Consider the following 23,147-nt stretch of genomic DNA (forward strand, 5'->3'; position numbering starts at 1 on the left):
TTGTGGGAACAGAATTCTCAGCCATATGGCATGACATCTTCATTTCTGCATGACAGGAGACAGGATCCATTTTACAGTTTTGCAGTGGTGCAAAAAAAAAAAAAAAAACCTTCATCAAGGATTTTCTTAGGGAAACTCCATATTAAAGTAGAGAACAAAAAATATATATCTAATGAACAATTTCTTTCCCAAGGGGTAATTTGTACTGGAAATGCTTAAAACACTATTCTGGTTCTCTGCATAAATCGAAAACTTGCCTATTACAATAATACATTTTTAATTTGGCTGAATTTAGGTTTGTTTGGCTTTTAAATTTTGTCATTTGGTGGGCTTTTGGGGTTGTTTCTTGGTTGGTTGTGTGGTTGGTTTTTCTCCAACTGTAGAAATAACAGAAGAGAGGACAGAACCCCTGACCTAGGACAAGGAAGCGCCACAAATTGTCATGTGCATACTGATGGTCTGTGTCCAGTATTTCTGACCTAGCAGGGCTGGCATCTCATCAACTGTCTTGGCTTTGAACATGTGAAGAGCCCTTTCTCTTGGTATAAAAAGAAATAATACCACCCATACTAAGATGATTGTTTCCCTGTGAAAGTTCCCCTGAAGATGAAGCCCCAATAGCAGAAGGATTTCTACCCTCTAATTAGATGCATCAATCTTGCATCTTCTCTGAGAAAATGAACTGACATGTTAATAATACAGCTTAAGGGTGTTTTCTAATGAGAATTTAAACTAATATGCTATCATCCAATGCCATCCCTTCTGGGCTGTGCAGGATGATGTCCCTCCTGATGTTTTGCATAGATGTGTATTTTAGACTCAGACATAATCCTTCTCATGAAAGCTATCAGGTTGGCTTTATTGGGCCTGACAAAACAGCAGCACAAGAGGCTGGTTAGTGCTTAAAGGTAAAGGTTGGGTGGAGAAGGGAGGGAGTGCTCGCCCTTGCATTGTGCATGGAGGGACCAGAGGTGGCCACAGTGTCCCCAGCACTCCTGAGAGCAGCCCTGTGGCTGGCGAGAAGTGGGTGCCATTCTGCTCCCCATGTCAAGGGCCAGGACCTTTGTGGCACAGCACTGAAGGATGACTTTTTAAGCTGAGTACCTTCCTTACAGATGGCAGCGTCACAGAACTCTGGTGCCTGCTGCCTTGGCAATCGAGGTACACAGGGTGCAACTTGTGGACAGGAGCACTTGCAGAAATTATTCCCTAAGTCAGCCCCTGATACTGAACCATACCTCTCTCTTCTGCTGCCTCCTACTCTACAAAAATATAACTAAAATGTTTTTGTTTTATTTTTAATGACAGGTTGTCTGGTTTGATACGTGCTTTAATCTAGTAGTCTCTTCATTTTAAGACACATTTACTGTTCTAAATACAGGACTTAATTTGACTTCATATATTATTTTTTCTGTAGTTAAAATCCTTGCTAACTCCTGAATCACTTAAATAATGGCATTTCCCTACAACTTACTTGTTAATCATCCTTTCACAAACTGAGGGAAAAGGTCATCACTTTGACACTTATGTTTGGCATTTGTTAGAGTTTAAAAATAAAACCCAAACAAAACCCAACAACTAAAGCAGTGCCAACTGTTATGATAAGGAAACAAAGTTGTTAGGACTTTGCACTTTTTTTCTCCTTTAACTGTAGCAATTCTAACACAGTCATTAAAATAACTTGCATTCATGCAAATACCTGAAAGTCAGAAAGTATATTTTCTACTTTGTGCTGCAGCTACCTAATGCTGTATGTTGACGAAAGGCACCAAAAACCTGAAGACTAATTCACAGTTCTCCTATTTGACAGAGCTTCATGCATTATTGCTGTTCTGTAATACATATACAGAACATTTAAAATAAAAAAAAGGCAGTCTGCTTCTCAGCTAACAGATTTACTACCTGTCATGAAACTGAGAAGGATTCTAGACTAAAATCATTCAAGATGGAAAACTAGAGAAAATATGCAAGATTTATGAAGAAAAAAAATATTGCTTAATCTCGTTTATATAAACTCAAACCACACAGAGACATAACTAGGACATAGAAATTGACTACCACAGCTTGCTCATGTAATCTTCAGAATGAAATTTTTAGCATTTAGCAATGAGATGTGCCATCCCTGAAGCCCAAAAATTTGGAAGAACTCCATACTTTTTCTCATGTTACTGCAATATATATTCCTTTTATTTATTATAGTCTCAGAGGAAGAATGTTACAATGTAGTGTTTGAAGCAGCATTTACTTGGCAGCAGAGGACAAAGGATGCATACAAACACAGGCAGAAAAACAACTTTATACATAACCTCATATTCAGAACAAAAATAAAGTCCACCAAATTCACTACTGATTTCTTTTTATACTTATGTTGGGAGTATTTTAAAAGATTCTTCACCTAGAGAATTATGTAGCTTGATAAAAGCCAAGTACTTTGCAGAGAACAGAATGTAAAGCTATTTCCAATACTACTTATGAAGATAGGTCTGAGGTAGAAAGGTGGTCATGGTTTTCCTCTTCTGTAAAATGTGGGGTTTTTTCTTCTCAGAATAACTACATTACATTTTAATAGGAGCCAGCATCTTCTCTTCTCACCTTGATAGCTTTGCTCCACTTGCTCAAGACTAATACTTAGCATCTTAAAAGCTCTGTAGAAATGCCAAATCTACATCACCTTTGAGAGGTAAGGACTATCATCCCCATTTTACAGATGGGAAAACAGAGGCAGAGTGGTTAAATAACTTGCCAAAGCGTTCAGAAAGAACTGGCACTGGTGCCAACAGCAGAAGGTGGTCAACACTGTGCCTGAATCACTCCTTGAGCAGCAGCAGTTCAGGAGTAAATACTGTGGGTGCAGGACAGTCTGGCTGGCAAAACTTCACAAAGCCACTAGAAGTTCCTGACCTGCGCTTTTAATGTCCCCTAGCATTTTTTTAGTAGCAGAAGAGAATTTTACACCTCTTTCAATACCATTTTAAGATAAGGGTTTTTTTCCTTCAGTAATAATTAAGAACAACACAGCTTTGTTTCTCTTGACTGTACATGAAAGGTATTGCATGCAGTTTTACCAATTCAAGGTATGTCCTAGAATTAAAGCAAGTGTCCATGCAGCATTGTAAACTCTGTGAAGGCATTAAAATCTCTGATGATAATCTTTAAACTGGAGATCAGAGGATCAGTAACATACTTTCCCACAATTATCCTTATCAAAAGTAATAAAATAAATAAATTATCTTAAAGATAAGGATGATCTGCAAGATTACAATGCCAAATGATAATATCTACGTGCACTGCAGTTCTGGAAAAAGTTCTGTTGCTAATAGTATTGGAAAGGGCTTTCTAATTGTCTCTTCACTTCCAAGAGGCAGATAAAAGAAAGGGATCTCACAGAAATGAGCTTCACTTCATAGACTGTAAATTCCAAAACTTGAAGCAAGTTTGGCCCAGCAGGGAACAGCAAAGCTTTGTCTCTGAACAAAGTTGGGAAGGATTACACTAACTTAGTTCTTACTAAAACCAACTTAAGCTATTATCTAAGTCCTCTTTTTAGCTATCTCCTGATTCAAAGTAAAGCAAAGCTTAAAAAAATAATCCTCCAAATGGAGTGTTGTCTGGAAATAACAAAAAGGAAGTTAAAAATACCACTTAGGTACATGAGGATGCTAATTATTACTTGAAATGAGAGTTTACCTTGTTTTATTGAATTAAAATATTGTATCTTGCGCCTAATGATAATTGTTGTTAACCAGTAACAATAATGCATATTATGGGAACTTCATATGCAATGCTGAAAACGATGCAAGGATATTCTGAAATCTGTGTGGTCATATGGTTACCATACAAATAATCAGTACAGGATATTACATGTGTGAGAATACAACTAAAGGTACTTTACAATGCAAAAGCAAAGAGCTGAAAGGAATGTATGAACATAACGTTTTGCTCCAAACTTCTTATGCAGTTCTCTTTACGATTATCAAAAAGAACGTATATAAAGCCCCTGCCCCTTTTCCCCTGGCTGTATATTTATACAAATCAGTGACAAATATTCCACTGCTCATTAATTTACAGTTGCATAGAAAGGGAAGAAGGAAAAAAAAAAGATACTATAAAAACAACATCCTTTTCTTTGGGTATTCAGTGTTGAACTGTTTCAAGTGGAACACGCGGTGGGAGCGCACGGCGTGTCTGGGGTCCCGTGCAGGTTTGTGATGAGCGGAACGCGCGGCCGGCAGAGGCAGGACAGGGCTGTGCTGTGTGCCACAAGCACTGCTGACATCCCAAGGAACACCTCACATGGCCTGTTGGGATGAGAAACACCATCAGTACCAGGAGTCAGCACACACAGAAACTTCTACCTGCTCTGGGCTCAGTCAGCCCAGGACTGTGATGTCACCTTACAAAAGCCCCCTATGTTAAAAATTTACATGTATTGGCCCGAGATCAAGCAAATAACTGAGGCAAATACTTAAAAGAAATCTAAACTGACAATACTGCAGTGTTTAAAGTCCTTGTTGAAGTGGTTGCCTATTCAGTGCAGACAGTTTAATGCATAAGGTGCTTTGTGGCTCCTGATCTTTGTGCACTGGTGCTCACAGCTCCTGAAAGCAGAGCTGTAGGCACCAGGACATATGGATATCTTTGCAAGAACCAGCTTTGATATTGCAAGCTGCTGCTAGCTTTAAACCAATTGGCTTAAATAAATGCAAGCTGGTTCCATCTGGATAGCAACACAGACCTGCAGAGCCATAACACCTGTGGCAGTGCCTGACCTAGTAGAAATTTTCTATTGCCTCTGATATTTTGGAATCTGGCCTTCCTATTGTATCAGTCTAGCTCCCAGACAGACCTCTAGAGAAGAATGTCGACAAAACCCACCCCAGCCCCTTTGCTTTAATGGAACTTTTCACTTGCTCTACTTTGTTTCCAATGCCTATGCAATTGTATAAATATGTCTCATACCTGTTGTCTGCCAGTGAAACTTGCTGCAAATAGAAAAAAAAAAGGTTAGAAATTTACATGATTTTGCATTTTGACAGTTTAAAAACAAAGTTGTTATCAGGAAAACACATACTACAGAAGAAAAAAAATACATATCTTTAAACATTTAACAAGAAATGTGTTGCAGCGGTTTAATTCTTCATAAACTTACTTTCAACAAATTCATAGCATTATAATGATATAGTTAAAACTAATTGCTTCATTTTCACCATCTGTAGCCATATCTAAACCCCTGAGTGATGTATTACAGTATCATCTTTTTAAAAGCTTCTGTTCTGGACATCACTTAAATGCACAGACAAGACTTCTGCACAGTGTTGTACACCTGCCTACTTCTGAGGACCAATGACATAAATAAGGAAGGAAAAAGTGGCATTATATCCATGATCAGTGGATCTGAAGGACAAAAAAAACCCACAAAAGAACAAAATCCACCATTGCAAGTATTGCTAGCCTTACTATAGGAATAATTGCTTCATAAAGGATATTTGAGATAAATAGGAAGATGGATTTCAAGATGAATTATAACCTGAAACCCAGAAAAACAAACAAGCAAGACTACTATCTCTGTTAAACAGTCAAAATGGGATAAAAATTATCTGCATAAGGCTCAGATGCTAGTAACTCCTTGATATGGCTGTGGCCATAGCAGAAGAGACAAGTAAAGATGAGGTTGTGAAGGAAGACTTTTACTTCCTGGTTTGGTTTTACTTTTTTTTAATAATTGGACATGAGATGTTGTACATGAAGGCTGTTTTGATAAAATTGAGCTTGGATATAATAAAGAGTCTAAGGACTTCCTTTATTCTTTAAGGTTAGGAATACTGTCTAGGTGATGCCTAGACAGTCCGTGGAATCTACGTCATTTAAAGTCTTACAGAACAGATTTGACAACTGTCCAGCCAGGAAAACAGATCCCTCTCAAACGGCCACAGGAAAAGATGGTGGACTTGGATAGTCTGTCATGGTCTTCCTTAGCAAAACTCAGAGTCTAATGCACTTTTTTGGGAAGGCCAGACTAATAATCCTCATTCCAGGCTTCTAAAACATTTAAGATGTGAATTTGATAGTTAAAAAAATTTACTTCAAACTAAAGGATGTTATAGAATGACTGAATGAGAGCAAGCATAAGTAGTACCTACTAATTGGGGCAAGGTGGTTTAAGCTGACAATGGGGAAAAAAAAATCACATGAAATTTGGAAATGTGCTTTCTTTTAATCTTAAATGCTCAGATAGACTTCACAATATGAAGGGGCCTGGTTTTCACTCGCAGTATTCTCCTGTCTCATTCAAGGTGTTTGCTCATGGAATCAAAATTTTTTTCTGTTTTCCAGTCCTGGAGAACAGCCATCATTACCAAGCTTGTCCTAACACAATGCAATTTGCTTTAAGTTCATTTGGGCTAAATGACCATGTAGCTGTATAGTCACCCAGCACGACAGTAACTTTCAAAACCAAGAACTAATGCTTGAGTTGCATTTTATACCGATTATTCTGATTTGTATACACACATCCTCAAGGTGTGCTGAGCAGCTCCACTAGTTGTTGACCTCAAATGAGATGCTCCTTAGAATCAAAACCCTAATTTGCAGAACAAGGGGCTCTGAATTGTTGAACTCATCAAAAATGATAACAGAAACGACCTTTTTTGCTGGAACCTCATTTGATTTTTCAAACCATGCAAGTTCCATCTTCTGTGATGCAGCAATGTGTGTTCAAGAGATAAAAGGGGTGTTTTAACAGGGTCCATAGAGTTTATGAAATAGCATAGAGTTGAGTCTTGGTGCTTCCAAAAGGACTGGGCATAAACAGCCACTCTCTGACTTCTGCCTTTTAAAACTGATCATTATTATTACATTTCATTTGAAGCTTCCAATAGTTTTGAAAATCTACCAAAGTTTTCACTACTGTTTCTCTAAGGCAAAAGAGCTGATGTTTTTCTCCATATATATGTATAAATGAATTTTACAAAACCCACCATAATACATGAGACAGATTCTCACTTTTTCAAGTGCAGTGACACAGTAAGGAGGATCAGGGGAAATGTATGTCAGCTGATAAAGGACATGCATAGGGACAAGCTGGTTTTCCTTTTGATCTCTCTTTAATAGACACTGAATAAAATATCAACTTCCAAAGCATTTAAGCAGGGAAAGGTGTTAAATGCTGCATTCACAGATTTCCTCTGGTCTATTTAATAACTAGCTCAGTAATTAGTCTAAGGACTGTTTTTTCAAGGTTTATTACAAAAACTGCATTCAGAAATTCTGAATCTGCATTCACTTAAGTTCTACAAAAGGTCTTCATCAGCAGCTAGTGAGATTCTTGATGTCTTTCCTCTTATTTGGGCATTGCTGAAAATTCCACATTGAGCTACAGGCTTTTCTTATAATGAATTGCTTCCACTTAAAACAAGAACATTTATCTACCTTCAAAAGTAGTGTATATTGAGGAATTTTAAGGGACAGAATTATACAGCTTGCATATATTTACACAAGAAATCTCCTCAGAGATATTTATTCTCCTAGTCAATACCACAAGAGTGATTTTTTTTTTTTCAAAAGACCACCTCAAATTCAATATGATTCTCAAGACATATTTTGTTAAACTTACAGCAGCAAGCTGGAAATGTGTTGTTGATTTGCTCCATAACATCTGTTAGATCTGTGTTGGTATCATGAGGTGGAACTAACAAGTCATCTGCAGATATGACAACAAAAAAATCATTTTTGTAACAAGAGGAGAAAAAAAAAGGACAATGACATTCTAAAAGACATTCTTAGCCAACATTCCAGTTAATTACTCCTTTATATTTCACAGGAAAACAGTACCTGAAACCTTTGTAATGTGCAGGAACTATCATTGATAATTGCCTGCCTTGGGAGAGGACATGAAAGTTACATTATTGATTTGCAGTCAAACTCATTTCTCTTTCATTAAAACTTAACCATTGCATCCAGGATTTAACTAGAAGTTGCCAGCAAGGAACAGTATATAAACATTTACAGTTAAATAAAATTACAAGATGAGGTAATTAAACTCAGTAGGTACTCTATTAAATTGCAGATGATTTGTCATGTAACTTTCAGAGTGAATACACCATTTTTTCTCTGAAAAAAATCCCAACATTTATCTTTTAGGTGGTCTTTAATCAATATGTACCAGCCATTTCAATAGTGCTAAAATCCCCCTTGCCATATCTTTGAAAAATGATGCTTAAAATTAGCCAAGAGAATGGTTAGGGAACATAACTGGCTGTGTTGTTGGCAGTTTCATTGGACAGCATCTTTCATACTGCGTGAAATCAGGCTCAAGTTCCATGTTTTTCCAGCTAAACTAAAAACATAGGTTAATGCTGAATGAAAAATGTTCAGTACACAAGAGAATATTTTTCCTGTTTTCTACAGAAATAAAATAATATTTAATCTATAACCCAAGGCTTAAAAACAGAAACAGGAAGAATTCGTACATAAGATAATTTGAGAGAAGTATTTTCTCTTTTCCCCTACTTTTGTCCATGCAATGGTCTGTAGTTATTTCTGCTAACTCATGGTGAAATTAGTGAGTTCTGATACTGGAGAATTTAAAATAATCTTCCAAGAGAGAAAGAAATCCCTTTATGTGCAGAGTCTGTACCCATAAATATTGAATTATTCATAAAGATGTGAACCTTTTGGGAATGGGAACATCAAAGTACCAGGATAAGCAGAGGTTACACAAGAATTTTTAAAGCAGACAGCAAGTGTAGATTGTGTGATTTGGACATTTGGTCCCGTATCTGACAGATTACTTGGGTCCATGTGTGTACTGTAGCACAAACAGCTCTTGGCCTCTTCAGTCTGGTCTGGTTCCCCTTTCAGTGAGGATGGATTTGCCCAGTAAATTCACTTGGTAAGAATAGCTGGAAACAAGGAGTCTATTGACAAAAGCCTGTAATTCAGAGTCTTGTGGATTCTTAGGATAGAGCAGCTCTTCACAAGTGTGAGGAAGCAACACCTCCAGCTGCACTGAGCAGCAGCATCGCAAAGATCCACTCCTTTTGATTTACAAATCTGTCCAGAAGGTGCCAACAAACCCCTCCAGCAGTCACCTATGGCCTCATGAGCACATTATCTGATGAGAGCACTCACCTGTCTGATGGAACTGCGAGCTTGTGTCCTGCTCCAGCGGGAAGCTGAGGGCAGAGTGCTGGGGCGACGCGCAGGGGGAGGCGCCATTGACCCGGGAGTCTGACTCGGGCTACATTAAAGACAAGAAAACCAAAATTTAGGTTACTTGTATCCTAATACATGATTTAATTGTAGGCTAGCATGCAGCCATTTTGTTCCTTTCCTTTTTTGTGTGCTCTTCCTTGTTTGTTCTCCAAACTATTCAAAGTTGGCTTAAGTCTATACAACTGATGAGTGGTAAAAAAACCACCAAACCAAGAACTTGTTAAAAGAAAATCTAGACTCAAGAACAGCTGTTACAAGACTCCAGTTGATGGTCTTGATAAAAACAACGTTCTGTTGCATCACAAAAACACAAGGTAACATACAACACACACAGTATGCCAAGGTTCCCAGTCCAGCTCTGCAGAAAGACTACACCATGGGATCATTTAGGTTGTATTTATCTGCATGGGTATATACACACACAAACAGGACATTCAGCCATGGCCCCATGAAAAGCTTTACAAGGATGACTGAGCATACTTAAAAACAACTGTTCAATTATGAACAGATTTGTAGAACACCAGAATCAAATGAACACTCAAGACAAACTCAAAACAACTTCATTAAATCCAAAAAGTGGTAGCCAGCCATCATTCCTGCTGACGCTGCTTCTCAACCTTGTAGAAGACACCAAATTTGCAGGAATTTGTACTACACAAACTCCTGAAAATTATGAGAAGTAGCTTATATACTTTGAAAAGAAGCTTTTCTGGCCTCTTCAATTCACTTGAAGAATCACAGAAATTAATATTACATTTAGTTGTAACCATGTGTGTGAGATTACATTTAAATATACATATATGAACAGAAAATAAGAAAAGGCCATAGCAGCTCAGGAATATTGGAAGAGACCTTATTCAGGCATTTTTCCCTTCTTTTCTTTCCTTTCTCATTTTAAAAATTCCTTTTGAGGAGGAAACTGGTAATACAGTATTTTAACTCCAGAAGTGATTGTTCTGAAAAAAACATAAGTGAAATAATATTTACATCTGAAGTAGATTTAACTAAAATTGTTGCTGCTATCTCTTATCTTTTTGATTGCAAATCATGAGATTACTTCTAAACAGCTTAAGAAGCAGGTTATTTAAGTACATCTGTCAAAAGCAGATACTGAAGTAATACAAAAGATCATTGCTTTTAAGATCTTTTTGAAACTGAGCAAGTACCTAGAGCAGCTATGAGACTTGATGCAGAGTTAGAATACAGAATGGCTGTTAATTTGTGCACAAGTTTGCTCCTTTGCACTTCACAGCCTTTACTGAAATACTCAATTTCTTGAGATAGCTTCCAACCGAACAAAAACAATCTTCACTAAAACTCCTCTAAATTTTATCTCTTTCAGCATGACAATACTAAAGGCCAGCTTGGACTTAAAGAATAAATCAAGACATTTGAGTCTGCATAGGAGACAAAGAAAAATTGAAATGTTTTCAAGCCAGAGAAGGATTTCACTGTCAAGACACTTCTGTGAACAGTGAATTACTATCAGGTAGTTAAGTAATTTGCTGCTCAGTACCAGGCTTCAATCCAGCTAAAGAGTCTAAGTACAATGAGTGTGGTGATTTTAAATCAGAGAAGCGTAGGATTGCTTAACCCAGGCAATTCTGTATTGCCAGGAACCACTGTCTGAAATGTTAGAGCAGTAGAAGCACATTCTCCACAGGTGAAGAGTCTCCTCCTACAGAACAACAGAACTAACTCCAGAAGCAGTCACTGCTTGCCCACCCCACAAAAAGGTGAACAGAGAGAATGTGAATCATCCAATGCAAACTTGCACCTGGAGTAAATCTCTGCCTCTGGCCCTGTTCAAGCAGCAACTATGAATAAATGGTGCACAGATCAATGAGGGTGAATGAGAAGATCTGTGCTGGACATACACAACTGCAGCACAGCAACACATAGGCTCAGTCAAGGAGAGTGAGGCACTGCAAAGACAACAGCTCATGTTGCTAGACAGAAACTAAATGTCTACAAACTCAGGTGATGAGTTAGTCAAGGTACCACTTAGTAGTTCTATTGTGATAGAAGAGCACTGCAGAGCACCGGGACTGTCAGAGGATAATCTGAGAGAAAACAAAATATACTTGGAATACCTTACATTGATGTTCCATATGTTGCTGTAGCAGTCAGAATGAAATATTGCAGCTGGATTTAAAAACAAGTCAAAACCCACAACACCATCATCTTCTAATCAGATGGCAACGCCTGATTACTTAATTTTCATTTAAATATACTGATAAATGATACACTGCATAGTTCAAGTGACTGCAATAAAAAGAAAAGCCTAAACAAACAAAACTCTTCTTCCAAATTAAGGACAATATTGTTATGCAGTTGAAGAGTGGAGTTTGGAGCAGAAAGTGAACGTTTGTCATGGTGGTACAATTGCCTCAATATAACAATCAGATACTGGAAAATATTAAATGCAAGCCAGTTGAGGATATGGCATGATTTAACAATTTTGTTGAAGAACATGAGAAAAATAACAGTAGAAAATCACATTGTATTTGAATCCATTTATGTAACACCTACAAAATATGAGCACTTCCATCCTAACCCACTTCAGGTATCAAGAAGTTCATGTATTCTTATTCAAAACAACTCAGCAGACAGCCCATAAGCCAGAAACCAAAAGCAACTAGCTTTAGATGCTATTATACACCTGCTGCTTCTTCTTGAAAGAAATAAAAGCAGGGATACTGAGCATGCCTCTATGGGAGTGAGGGAGAGGTTTCCAACTCCAGTCTCAGGGAGTTTTCCAACTTCTTTCCAGGAAAAACCAAGCAAAGATATGAAGGGACAAATAAGTCCTTCTCCAGAAAATGATGAAGTCTTAATTTTATTTTGGTATTACAGCAGTTTTTAAAGCATTTAAAAGAGATATTTATTTCAACCAGTTTTAATCTACAGTGCCTTATGCCTCCTGCATACACTATGCCTCCTGCTGGTGTCTTTCCCAAAGAAGAGCCTGAAGTGATCTGTGGTGTAATGGACAGCAAAGACATACCTGCTCTTTCCTTGACATCTGCTGCTTTTGGTAAAAAACCAAACTAAACCTCAGTGTCCCCAGTCTGAATCACAAGACACCTCAAAAATGCCAATTTTACTACCACATTCATCACAGATATTTCTTCTTGCTCCAGAATTTTTCTCCCGGCTATAAAAGAAACAAACTCTCCTATGCTCTTCTGATAAAGCTCTTCTGATTTCAGCTGGAAAGAGAGTTGCAGCCCCTATTTACTCTCTGTCTGATCATACAGCTGTTGACAGATGATTTTAGCTCCCACTCACTTCAATATCTAATCCAATATGAAACTTCTATTCAGTAGCTCAGAGAAAACAGAGAAAAAAATCAAGCAGACTTTAAATGCCCTTCATAATAGGACTCACTTTGACTTTGCAAATGCAGCATCTATAAAGGCTGAAAAAAGAAAAATGAGAATGGATTCTTTGTGTTTTCTCTGTCTGATTAACATGTTGGTATCAAAGCTGTCACATGCCAGTTCTGTTTCACCTTCCTCTTTGGCACCCTAATCAATCAGGCAGACAAAAACGACAACATTCTGTGACAGTTACCAATCCTTTGGGCTTGCTAAAATAAAAATAGTATGGTAACCTCAGAACTGTGACCTGAAGTAGACAAATGTGCAGTGAGGATGCATGCATATTTCTGCTGAAGGTGCTCTCTAAAGAATGTCCTAGAATGCTCTCATCTAGATTAGGCAGCTACTACATGAAAGTTTCTAAATTTCATTAACTCTCTACCCCCATATCTGTGTATAGACAGACTCACTCCAATCTTTTGGAGAAAAAAACAAGTCCCAGTATTTTATACTCAGTGATATAAAACACCAGTCAGGAAAAGAGGAATGAGGAGAGTTGCTGTTGATAGAATAGACAAACAGACGGCATGAAATGCCAGTCATGGCAAAGATATTGCTGTAAGACAGTTGTGTCCTTTAATACTAGTAATTATATTGTTGTTCTATATTTCGAGATTGAGACTTATGAGTATCTTTCTTGCAAATCATCCATCTCATTAATAAGAAAAGGTATTCCTTTCATCTCCTAAAAATAACTGGGATAGCCAGTAAAAGCAAAACAAGCAAATAAATATGAATGGGCTTCCAGTAAAGTTCTTCCCCAAGCAGTGAAAGAGATAAAGGCTGTCCTAAAAGGTAGTGGCCAAGCTGACAGAACAACAGACATGCTGAAGAGTGGTCTTTCTTTTTCAGAAAGGGGGCAGTAATAGAAATCAGTGTTGCTTCATAATTCTATCAATGTCAAAATAAATTTCAAAGAACATTACTAAAAATTTAAATTATTTATACTTTCTGAATTGCCATCAGGGGAGTAGCCTCAACATTTTGGAAATAGTTTGTGAAACATCTGGTAAATTAAGTAATGAAATATATAGAAAGGCACATTGAAAAGCCACAGACAGGTTATAAAAGAAATAATGCAGATCTTCTCATATACTTGACTCTGCATGAGCCACTTTATTAAATGACAGAGTAGAAACAAAGACCTTAGGAAATAATACTTGAAACAATCAGAAGTATGGCATGACTCCCACAGAGACAAGACAAGGCGGACAGAAAGCACAAAGAGCAACAGTTACAGTAAATGAGTTGTAAACACAGAAATACTGAATAACGTCACCTCTATTCTGCTTTACCCCATCTGAACCCAAAAGCTGCAGAATGCCTAGAAAATTCCAAAGGCAGAAATGATAAGAATTACTGTCCCTTCTTCCACCCATTTTATCACAACAAAAATGTATACCCTAAAGGTGTTACTGAGAATGGTGTAAAGACTCCAAAAAGATTACAAAATTGTGAGATCATCCTTAGCTACATTAGGGGAAAAAAAAGAAGTTTAAGGGGTGAACAAGTTTCTGCTCTAAGCACTAAGCTGCAAGGGAACATGGGTTTGGCAGAACTTCTTTGTTTTATTCAGCCATGTTTCTTTGCAGATTTTAAACCCTTCTCTGAATGACCAAGTATTGGCCACATATCCCAAGATCATTAGTTTATAAACTATTATTAACAATGCACCAGTTGCTATCTTCCCTATGGAATATTATAGCTACTCAAATACTGATTAAAATCCTAGAATAACAGCAGCAACAAAAAAATTTAGTCTGCTAGAGGGGTAGGGAAGTCACTGGAACAGATGCATCTAAATCCTATTGAGCCAAACCTGCCTAGAAAATTGACAAAGTCAGCCAGCAAAACAAACAGCAAATACCTTAATCCCTGTAATGAGAGTATGATCTACAGCGGGAACTTAGGCCATTTTAATACCTGGTTTATGTAGCCTGTTTCTTGGCTTAGTTAAATCCCCTACTACATCTGACTCATGGAAGGCAGGAAATACTTGCCTTACTGTACTCTGACCCAAACATAATGATTAATTAGAAGAAAACATTCATACAAATTTATCTTCATTACTCAAGCTTCCACACATGATGGTACAAACAACCATCTCTAACAACACCTATGTTGCTGCTCTTACTGTGGTATTATGGTATAAGTTGCTCCTGTTATTTCTACAAGCCAGGTGTGCACATGCTGGCTTCCAAAGCAATCAGTGTTCCTTCTGCCAACAAGGAAACCCTGTGATCTCCAGCTACCAGCACCTGCTAAAAGTCTCTTACCTTTTCACTTGCGTGAAAGACCACTTTACTGTAGCTTACTGGTCTAAATATGCCACTCAAGAGGAACTGGATTTTTAATGTAATTAATTGCTCCTTTGTATTTCAGACACATCTTTGGCCATCTGTCTCTGGCATGCTAAGAGAGATCTGAGTAACTAACTGTGATTAAACATAAACATATTATTTAAGGAAAGCGTCTGGTAAAATTTAAATCAAACATGGAATGTGGCTGGCATCATTACTTGGAGTGGGGTCTATATTTTCTTCCCATGCTTTTTAGTTAATGAAAAGCTATCGCTCTTGTTTGTGTTATTCTCAGTGCTCCCTAAGTTCCCATGATCACTCCAGCACTCAATCATTTTCTGCTCATTTTACATTAAGCATGTCAAAAACAAGAAATCAGCAAGAAAACAAGAATCAGCAATCAAAGATGACTGATTTGAAATTCTTAAATAAAACAAGCATCTTCTAGATCGATTTTTTAACAATACTCATAGTAGAGTGTAAGAAAAAACATCTCATTAGAAATGACTGATTGCAACAGACCAAGAGTACATGGTGAAAATATCTGCAGTAAAATGTCAATGCCTTTGCTCCACCAAGAAATCCCATTGTGCAGAAATCATATGGGGCAAAGTGTTCAAGTACCTGCTCGAGCAGCTGCCGTAGCCTGTGAAGCTGAGACTCCAATTGTTTATTGTGATCTTCCAATATTTGCATCCTTGCTTCCAGACGACCTTTATGCTGCCTCAGGAGTTTAGCTTCAGCAATGAGCTCAGCATCTTCAGAAGCATGTTGAGGTGACACAACAGAGTCAGGAGGTGACGCAAGAGGGTTTATTCCTCTCCGAAGATGCTGCTCCTTTAATTGCTCATATTCTATCTGCAGACTCCTGGGATATTGAAAAGTGGAGGAGAATGATGACTTGATCAAGTAAATGTAAATAAAGGACTTCTTAGATCAAACAATGTTAGCATCTCCAACTAACAATGCAAATAGCTCAAACAAAGACAATGTCTTGACTTGTGTTTTATGGGGGATTGAAAAAAAGTGAAGTAAAAGTGAAACTAATTTATTTCTTCACAGACACCTCCCTCTTCTAACAGAGCCAGCCTATGCATGATATCTGCCTTGATTGTGGATTGTTGGAGGTTTTTTTGCTGAAATCATAACTTCTAGGTCTTTCTCATCTTCAACATAGTACGTGCATAGCTCAGACAACAACAAAATGACAATTCAGACACCAGTAAGATGATTATGAGACCTTTGCTCTTCCTCAAGGTCGGCAATGATACGCTCCAACTCTCCCCGCTCTTCCTTCTCCACTGACTTGAGTATCTGAGCAGGACTCTGTGGCTGACTCACAGGTGACTCTCCTCCCAGCGTCTGACAATACTGCTGGATAAGGGCATGCTCATCCTCTCTGAAACAATAAAACAACACAGATAAAGACAGAGCAGTAAAACATTTATTATGTGAGCAAACATCTCTATCAAGCTGAGGGATTTTGTTTGTTTATGGAAAAAGACTAAGCAACAAGAAGAAATTAAGCCTGAAAAACATACTGAAAGGAAACCACAAAAACATACAATGCACAGGAAAAAAAAAATTAATCTGTAGTAAAGGATCAGTTTAGTTTAATCTATGCATAAAGAATAAATGCTGCAAGTGGTTTGAAAAGAAAGAATGAAAACAAGAATCAGCAATCAAAGATGACTGATTTGAAATGCCTTAAATAAAACAAGCATCTTCTAACAATATGTGACATTTTTGAAATTTTTAGGAGATAATTTTGGTTTGCTCAATTTACCTGATAAGATTAGAGAACAAAAAGTCCCATTAAAATTAGAGGAAAAAAGTTCCGTTTTTATCCCCCGATTTTGATATACACATACAAGACCTTGAAATTCTGCATTGGTAGTAGATGTCCTTCGTAGAGGTTCAGGGACAGAAATAAACTATAGCACTGTCCTCCTCCTGACTCACATGAAATTACCTTCTGGTAAGGAGATACAGAAGTCCTGACACTATTATGCTGTAATACCCAAGTGAATTTGGTTTTGTACAGATGTGCCTTACTTTCCAAGTTGCTAGCTTTTCTCCATAAATAAAGTCAGATGGATAGAAAGTGAAAGACACCACATCCTAAAACCAGTTTACTTGCTTGGTCCCTCAAGAAGGATGAATCAACAACAGAAAAACATATACTATTCATTTTTAAGAGAGAAGTTGCTGCAGCAGTAAAAATGATGAAAAAAACCCTCCTTGAATTATTTCCTTTAACTGACTACAAACCAGATACTGCACACATTATGATATCATGAAGTATTGGCACAAACTTTACCTTAAACATCTCCTACAGTTAAAGCATGGTCAGAGCAGAGTGGCACACACGTGGGCAGTATATACACACATATTCAGGTATTATTTAGAAAAGAGATTTTTTCACATTAAAAATGTTTTATGTGCTAACATTTTACCTCCTATTGTTGGAAACTAGCAGTTGCAAATTCTGCTATCCACTGGTTATGAAATGAAAAGCATCCTCAAAATCAGAATTTACTATATGCAAAGATCTTTTCCAAATAAAAGTGTAATGGAGATTTCCAGGAGGCTTTAAAAATTCCCTGACAGTCAATTTAACATCTTTCATCACAGAATTTCCAAATGTACTGTCTCATTTGAATGAATAGTAAAACCAGTTACTAAGAAAAGTATATCCTGGAAGAAACAGCAGTTATTTCTGTAGTTTATAAATAAATGCATGTAAAAGTGAAAATCATTAGGTGTCTTATGGGACATGCATATGGATTAGGGGGTACATCAGAAATAAGTTCGAACTCTCGGGACAAAAGGAGAAAATGTTCATGACAGGAACAGATGAGAGTTGCATAAATACTGTTTGTGAAATGAAAAATCTTACTTTATCCTGTTAAAGTACCACTAGCTCAGTATATCAATACCAATTTAAAAGCATCATCAGTATTAGAAACAAGACAAAAAGGCCAAAGATTTAATAAATCCTGATTCCTGGTGTGTCTCTCTTGGAAAAGTACTTCTATCATTTAGCAAAATGATTGGGTTCTCTGTAGTATTGTCTGTACTGAGACAAAATTTGTGCTGAAGACTAATCTCATGGTAGAACAGCACCAAATTATTTTTTCCCAAGGATAACTATTCACTATCTACCCAAAGCTATCATGTGGTTTCTACTTCCCAACCCATCATCAAGACTTGAAAATTTAGACTTGTGCAAAGAAATGTACATCAAGTAATACTGTGCCTGCTGAAAAAAAAATCCAAACAAGAAAATATATAGCCTGTGGCAGTTCTGTCCACTAGATGAAAAACCTAATTATTGAGTTTTGCTCTTAAAAATGAGTAGAAAGTTTAAAGAAAATAATGTACATTCACTTATTTCTTAGCTGCCTTGGCTGCTGTCAGTACAGACATGACAACGTGGATCTTCCCTGCAAATGAATAATTTTAATGAATTTTTTATTAAATACATATATATAGAGTTAAATGTAATTGGGGTTGCATGTACATTTAAGTCCTAAAAAAAAATAGCAACATCCAAGAGTGCTAGCTGAAAAAGAAACAGAAACAAACAGATCAGTGTTCCTTTCCCCCCATTATCTACAAAACAAAACAAACAAATAAAAAGCCTTTAACTGCTTTATCTTCTTCACTACTTGAGTGATCTCAGGGAAATTCATAATCACTATTGTTTTTCATCAATACTTCCATGTCTACTCGAAATTAAAAAAAGGCTAGTGCAGTTAATGGAGTTTGGATCAGGTTCCAATGTGATAATTAAAACCTCATTGTACTTCTATACCCTTTAGTCATCCTGACAAAAATATCCTACTCCTTTTAACAAATTTTTTGCCAAAGTGATGTAACCCCTCTGGGGGCTTCAAACAGCCCTGCAAAACGTGCAGAGTACCCTGGGACTGAAATGGCCACAGCAAGCCAAGAGCGACGGCAGCTCAATGTCACCCCTTGGGCAAGCACAGAAACAGAGTTAAAGCAGGCAGGTGAGAGAACACAGCTTTATCAGCTGGGCTTCAAAACCCTGCTTACATGTGAATTTCAGTGATGCTGTGTGACCACACATAGAGCCTTCTTTTGTGCAAGGGTGTTGATGATGTCAGGAGATGTTTACTTGATCTAGTTTAGTCTGGTTACTTTCATTAGGCATCAAAAAGTTGCTGTCTATGCTTTGAAATGGTGAAATAGTTTATAAACAAAATTTAGGACACCTAAACAGAATCTTTTTAAAAATAAGGCTCCATGAAGCTGGATTTATTATATTTACTCTAAGTTGTTAAACCTGAGAATCTGTCAAGATTTTGTATTAGGTGTAACCTCAGTTTTTAATGAAACATATAAAGGCTTTTAAAACAGAGTTTGCACAATGACTTTACAATACAATAAATGATTACATACTATATTGTGATCCAGTAGATGAGATCAACACAGCCAAATACAGCTAATTTTATATTTTGGTCTCAAAGTTATTCAGTCTAGAAAAAGCTTCATTTCCCTTCTCTCCCACTGGTTCAGAGCCTCAGAAAGCCTACTGGAGAGGCTGTGAATATTGATTGCTCCTTTTTTAGGCATCACACGTTGCAACTGACAGCATGCTTTCCTCACAGGCACTTGATAAAGGAAGGCTTCTGCAGCAAAACTGTATTTTCACCATGTTTTCTACCTTTGGTCTGTCTTGCAAAATTACTAGTTTGAAAAAACACAACCTTGAACCTGAACCAACAAACCTCATGACTTTAATTAGGATAAATTCATTAGTAGCACAGGAATCCCAGGACAGGGCTTCAAATGACCTGCAACATAAGGTCATTGTTCTATGCCAGGCAAATACTTTCATTTGGAGAATCTGGGACATGGTTCTGTTGAAGTGGTAGGAGATGGTGATCAGCAAGCAAAATAAAAGCATAATGTAAAATTTAATTGCTCATTTTTTCTGGTTGTTTTATTGAATACCCTGTGTGCTTTGAGGAACAGCTAGAAGTACACAAAGTCCTTTGACAGTAGATGCTGCAGTTTCTATTCTGCATTTCACCATAGTAAAAAGCAGCAAACAAGACATCCCAGAAGATCAGACTTGAAAGAAGTACATCTCAGAGGACAAGAACACCCCAACAAAGAAGCCCAGGGAAAACACCTTTGAAAGATCCTATTGTCTTTGTGGACATATATTTTCAAGAGGTCTATTCCAAAACATGCATTGTGCATAGAGGAAGCAAGAGGCAAATAAAGCTGCATACAACCTCTCTTTTATTTGACTATGTTGTAGGAAGAAAATATAGATTTTTTGACCATCACTTTTCATCAGTGCATTATTTTATCTGATTTAGAAAACTGCTAAATTTGATTTAAGACAGGAAGATGTGGCTATTTATGAACTTGCCTCACTGACAATTTTAACTTTTGCTGTAGCTCTCATACTAAGCACCATGTGTTCTAGTCCAAATAAAGTGTACATCGACCTACTGATGCTATGAGACATACTAGAATAAGGATACAAAAGGTACTCAAAAATACTTAATCTAATTTACTTGGTCTTCTCCTAATTTTAACATCTCATGAAATTAGTTTCTCCTTGTGACAAGATACCTTTTAACCCCTTACATCATGTCACAGTATTCAGTTATTATATACTGGGGCTCCAGTTTGACTTACACCACATTAAGTAGCAGTGCCAGGTAAAAGTATCAATGACCTTCACTTCTGAACCTGTTCCTACTTCTGAAACTGAGTGCAGGGTCCCCTAAAAAATAAAATTTCAGATATGTTCCAACTCTGCCTTAAGACAAGTGTGAAATAGCATCAAAAATGCTGTGGATGTGAAGATAACTGCTAGTAAAGGCACAAACCAGAAACAGCTACTAAGTCTGCATTTATTCTGAAAGTATTTATATTGTGCCCACTGCAATTCACTTCAGTATGGGCTGGTTAGGATAGTTCATACCTTACAGGAATAGGAGAGTTACACTCTTGTCCTATTTCTCTAACAATTTTTATTTTCATTCTAATACATTTTGATAATGATTTATCAAATTGTGAGGCATAGTTTTCTGTTAGGAACACTATTTATCATTCCTTATTGTAAAGACTTAATTTTCTCCTTATGCTCATCTTAATTTGTGGATAGATAAGTCTGCTTTAAAGATAGAGATGCTTTTGCATGAATTAAAGCCAAATAAAATTTATCACAACATTCTAGCCTAAACATTTAGAACTCTCTAATGTCAGGAGAAGATGAAATGAAGGGAAAACAATTCTGTTCATTGTATTTGTATCAGAAAATTCACGCATGAGAGCATTAGAATGCTTTTAAAGAAGCGGGACATACTACAGTAGAGACTGTGCCTTTTTTTTTTGCTATCTACAACTATTTTTCTGATTAAGGAAAAAGCATTTTTTAATGGACTTCACATATCTCTTGAAAAGGGGAGTGTTGGAAAGGCTTAGTCAGAGAGATAAAAGTCACAATGACATTCAAGAAAACAGGTTAGTTGGAACCCAAGAATTATCTTTGATGAGTGCTTTCTTAATCAAATGGCATATTGCAAAATGTTCCTGACAATAAACTCATTACATTTACCTAAGAGCAGAAGTTCTCTTATTCAAATGTAGATGACTTCTTACACATAATCTCTGAAGCATGAAGAATGTTAAAAGTATTGTGAACTTGATAAGACCAAAAAAGTAACTTTCAAAATCAAGTGCAACACTGCCTCTGTTCTATATTCACATTAAACTGAAGGACTCTTCAGGACCGATAAAAATAAGATCATGAAGCAGAAATCCAATTATGAGAAGCAAAGAATTTGATTTCTAAATCAGTAATTGTTTCCTGAATGTTTGAAATAATACTGTAAAAAAAAAAAAAAAGCAGCTTGGTTGAGAGCTCTACAACTGAACTGAAAAAACACATATTCACATTTTAAATTGCTCCTTTGAATTCTATCCATATAAGAACGGTTACACCATCCCCATTTCTATGTTAAGAGGCATTAAAAAATATAAGTTCAAACTATAATCCTAAACTCCCAATGTTTCAGCAATGTCTGATCCAAACTGGGATACAAACTTCATAGCTCTGTAGTTCCCTGGAAAAACCTCTCCATCAAGAAGGGCTGTCAAGCACTGGAACAGGTAGCCCAGGGCAGTGGTTTGAGTCACCATCACTGGAGGCATTTAAGGGAGTTAGATGTGGCACTTGGGAACATGCTTTAGTGGTGGACTTGGACAGTTGCATTAGTGGTCTTAAAGGTTTTTTCCAACCTAAATGATTCTATGAATATAGTTTAAACTTTAAACCACAGGTCTGCAGAATTTTGAGTACTTCAGTACTTTATGAGAGCATGCATTGTAATCTGCAAGTAAAACAGAAGGTGCCATACATCGTTACTTTCTTGCCTATATTTTGTGTAACAGTCCCCTGACTGAGACCCAAATTCAGAGGTCCCTCTCACTTGTTGGTACACAAGCTTTCCATCTTGATTTTTTTCCTAAGGAAAAGGAATGCAGGGAAATTGCTTTAAAATCAACAGCTGATTTACCAGTAAAAATCAAGCACACACCCTGCTTTTCACCATTGGGATGGATGGTGGTTTTGTCTTTGTATATGAGTAGGCTCATTAATCTCAAAATACACAACTCAAGTGTATGAGCATTTAGCTGCCTTCAAGTTTGCAGCTTTCCTGCCAAATGACAGTATGTTTGCTCTTCTTTTTTTTGTGGAAGGGAAATTAAAAGGGAATATTTTGGCTGCATTTCTCTCACTGGTGAGTGTGCCAATGACAGAAACACATTAAAACAGTTTGCATGAAAAAGTTTTATTTGGTATGTAAATAGAGTTAATTAATCAGGAAAGAGGCAACATTTAAAGGGGGTCACATGTGCTTCTTTCAAGCAAAGTAAATTGTTAATAGTGTACTACCTACACATAGATAATTTCATTATTAAATTTTAAAACAGTAAATGAAAGTATTACTGAGACCTACAGTATTTTTAAACTAAAGCTGAACAAGAACAATTTCAGTTTTCCTCTTTAAAAAGCCTGACGGTATTTGTTAATAACTTAGAAGAGGCAGAGTCCTACAATGCTGATTTAATCAGCTGAACTGATGATAAAATGAGGTTAAAAAATTTGTTTCTACATTAAAAAAGAATTATTTAATCCATCAGCAATTCAAGGGGTTCTATGTTTTCCAAGCATAGAACCAATGCATTTTAATTGGTT

The 23,147-nt window shown here is 36.9% G+C and overlaps 1 protein-coding gene across 1 annotated transcript in view; it reads right to left on the reverse strand.

The window, feature by feature from the left end:
• Window positions 1–2,165: 2,165 nt before the first annotated feature.
• The window catches only part of UTRN (utrophin), a 341,981-nt gene continuing 320,999 nt past the window's right edge, over window positions 2,166–23,147 (reverse strand). Inside the window, exons 71-76 of the mRNA XM_058801643.1 lie at window positions 16,137–16,295; window positions 15,521–15,764; window positions 9,130–9,238; window positions 7,613–7,699; window positions 4,960–4,982; window positions 2,166–4,298 (exon numbers count right to left, since the gene is read on the reverse strand). Coding sequence (XP_058657626.1) covers window positions 4,290–4,298; window positions 4,960–4,982; window positions 7,613–7,699; window positions 9,130–9,238; window positions 15,521–15,764; window positions 16,137–16,295 — 631 coding nt within the window. The 3' untranslated portion in view covers window positions 2,166–4,289. The remainder of the gene's footprint in view (window positions 4,299–4,959; window positions 4,983–7,612; window positions 7,700–9,129; window positions 9,239–15,520; window positions 15,765–16,136; window positions 16,296–23,147) is intronic.

This window comes from Ammospiza caudacuta, chromosome 3, assembly GCF_027887145.1.
Source record: "Ammospiza caudacuta isolate bAmmCau1 chromosome 3, bAmmCau1.pri, whole genome shotgun sequence".
NCBI classification, from domain to species: domain Eukaryota; kingdom Metazoa; phylum Chordata; class Aves; order Passeriformes; family Passerellidae; genus Ammospiza; species Ammospiza caudacuta.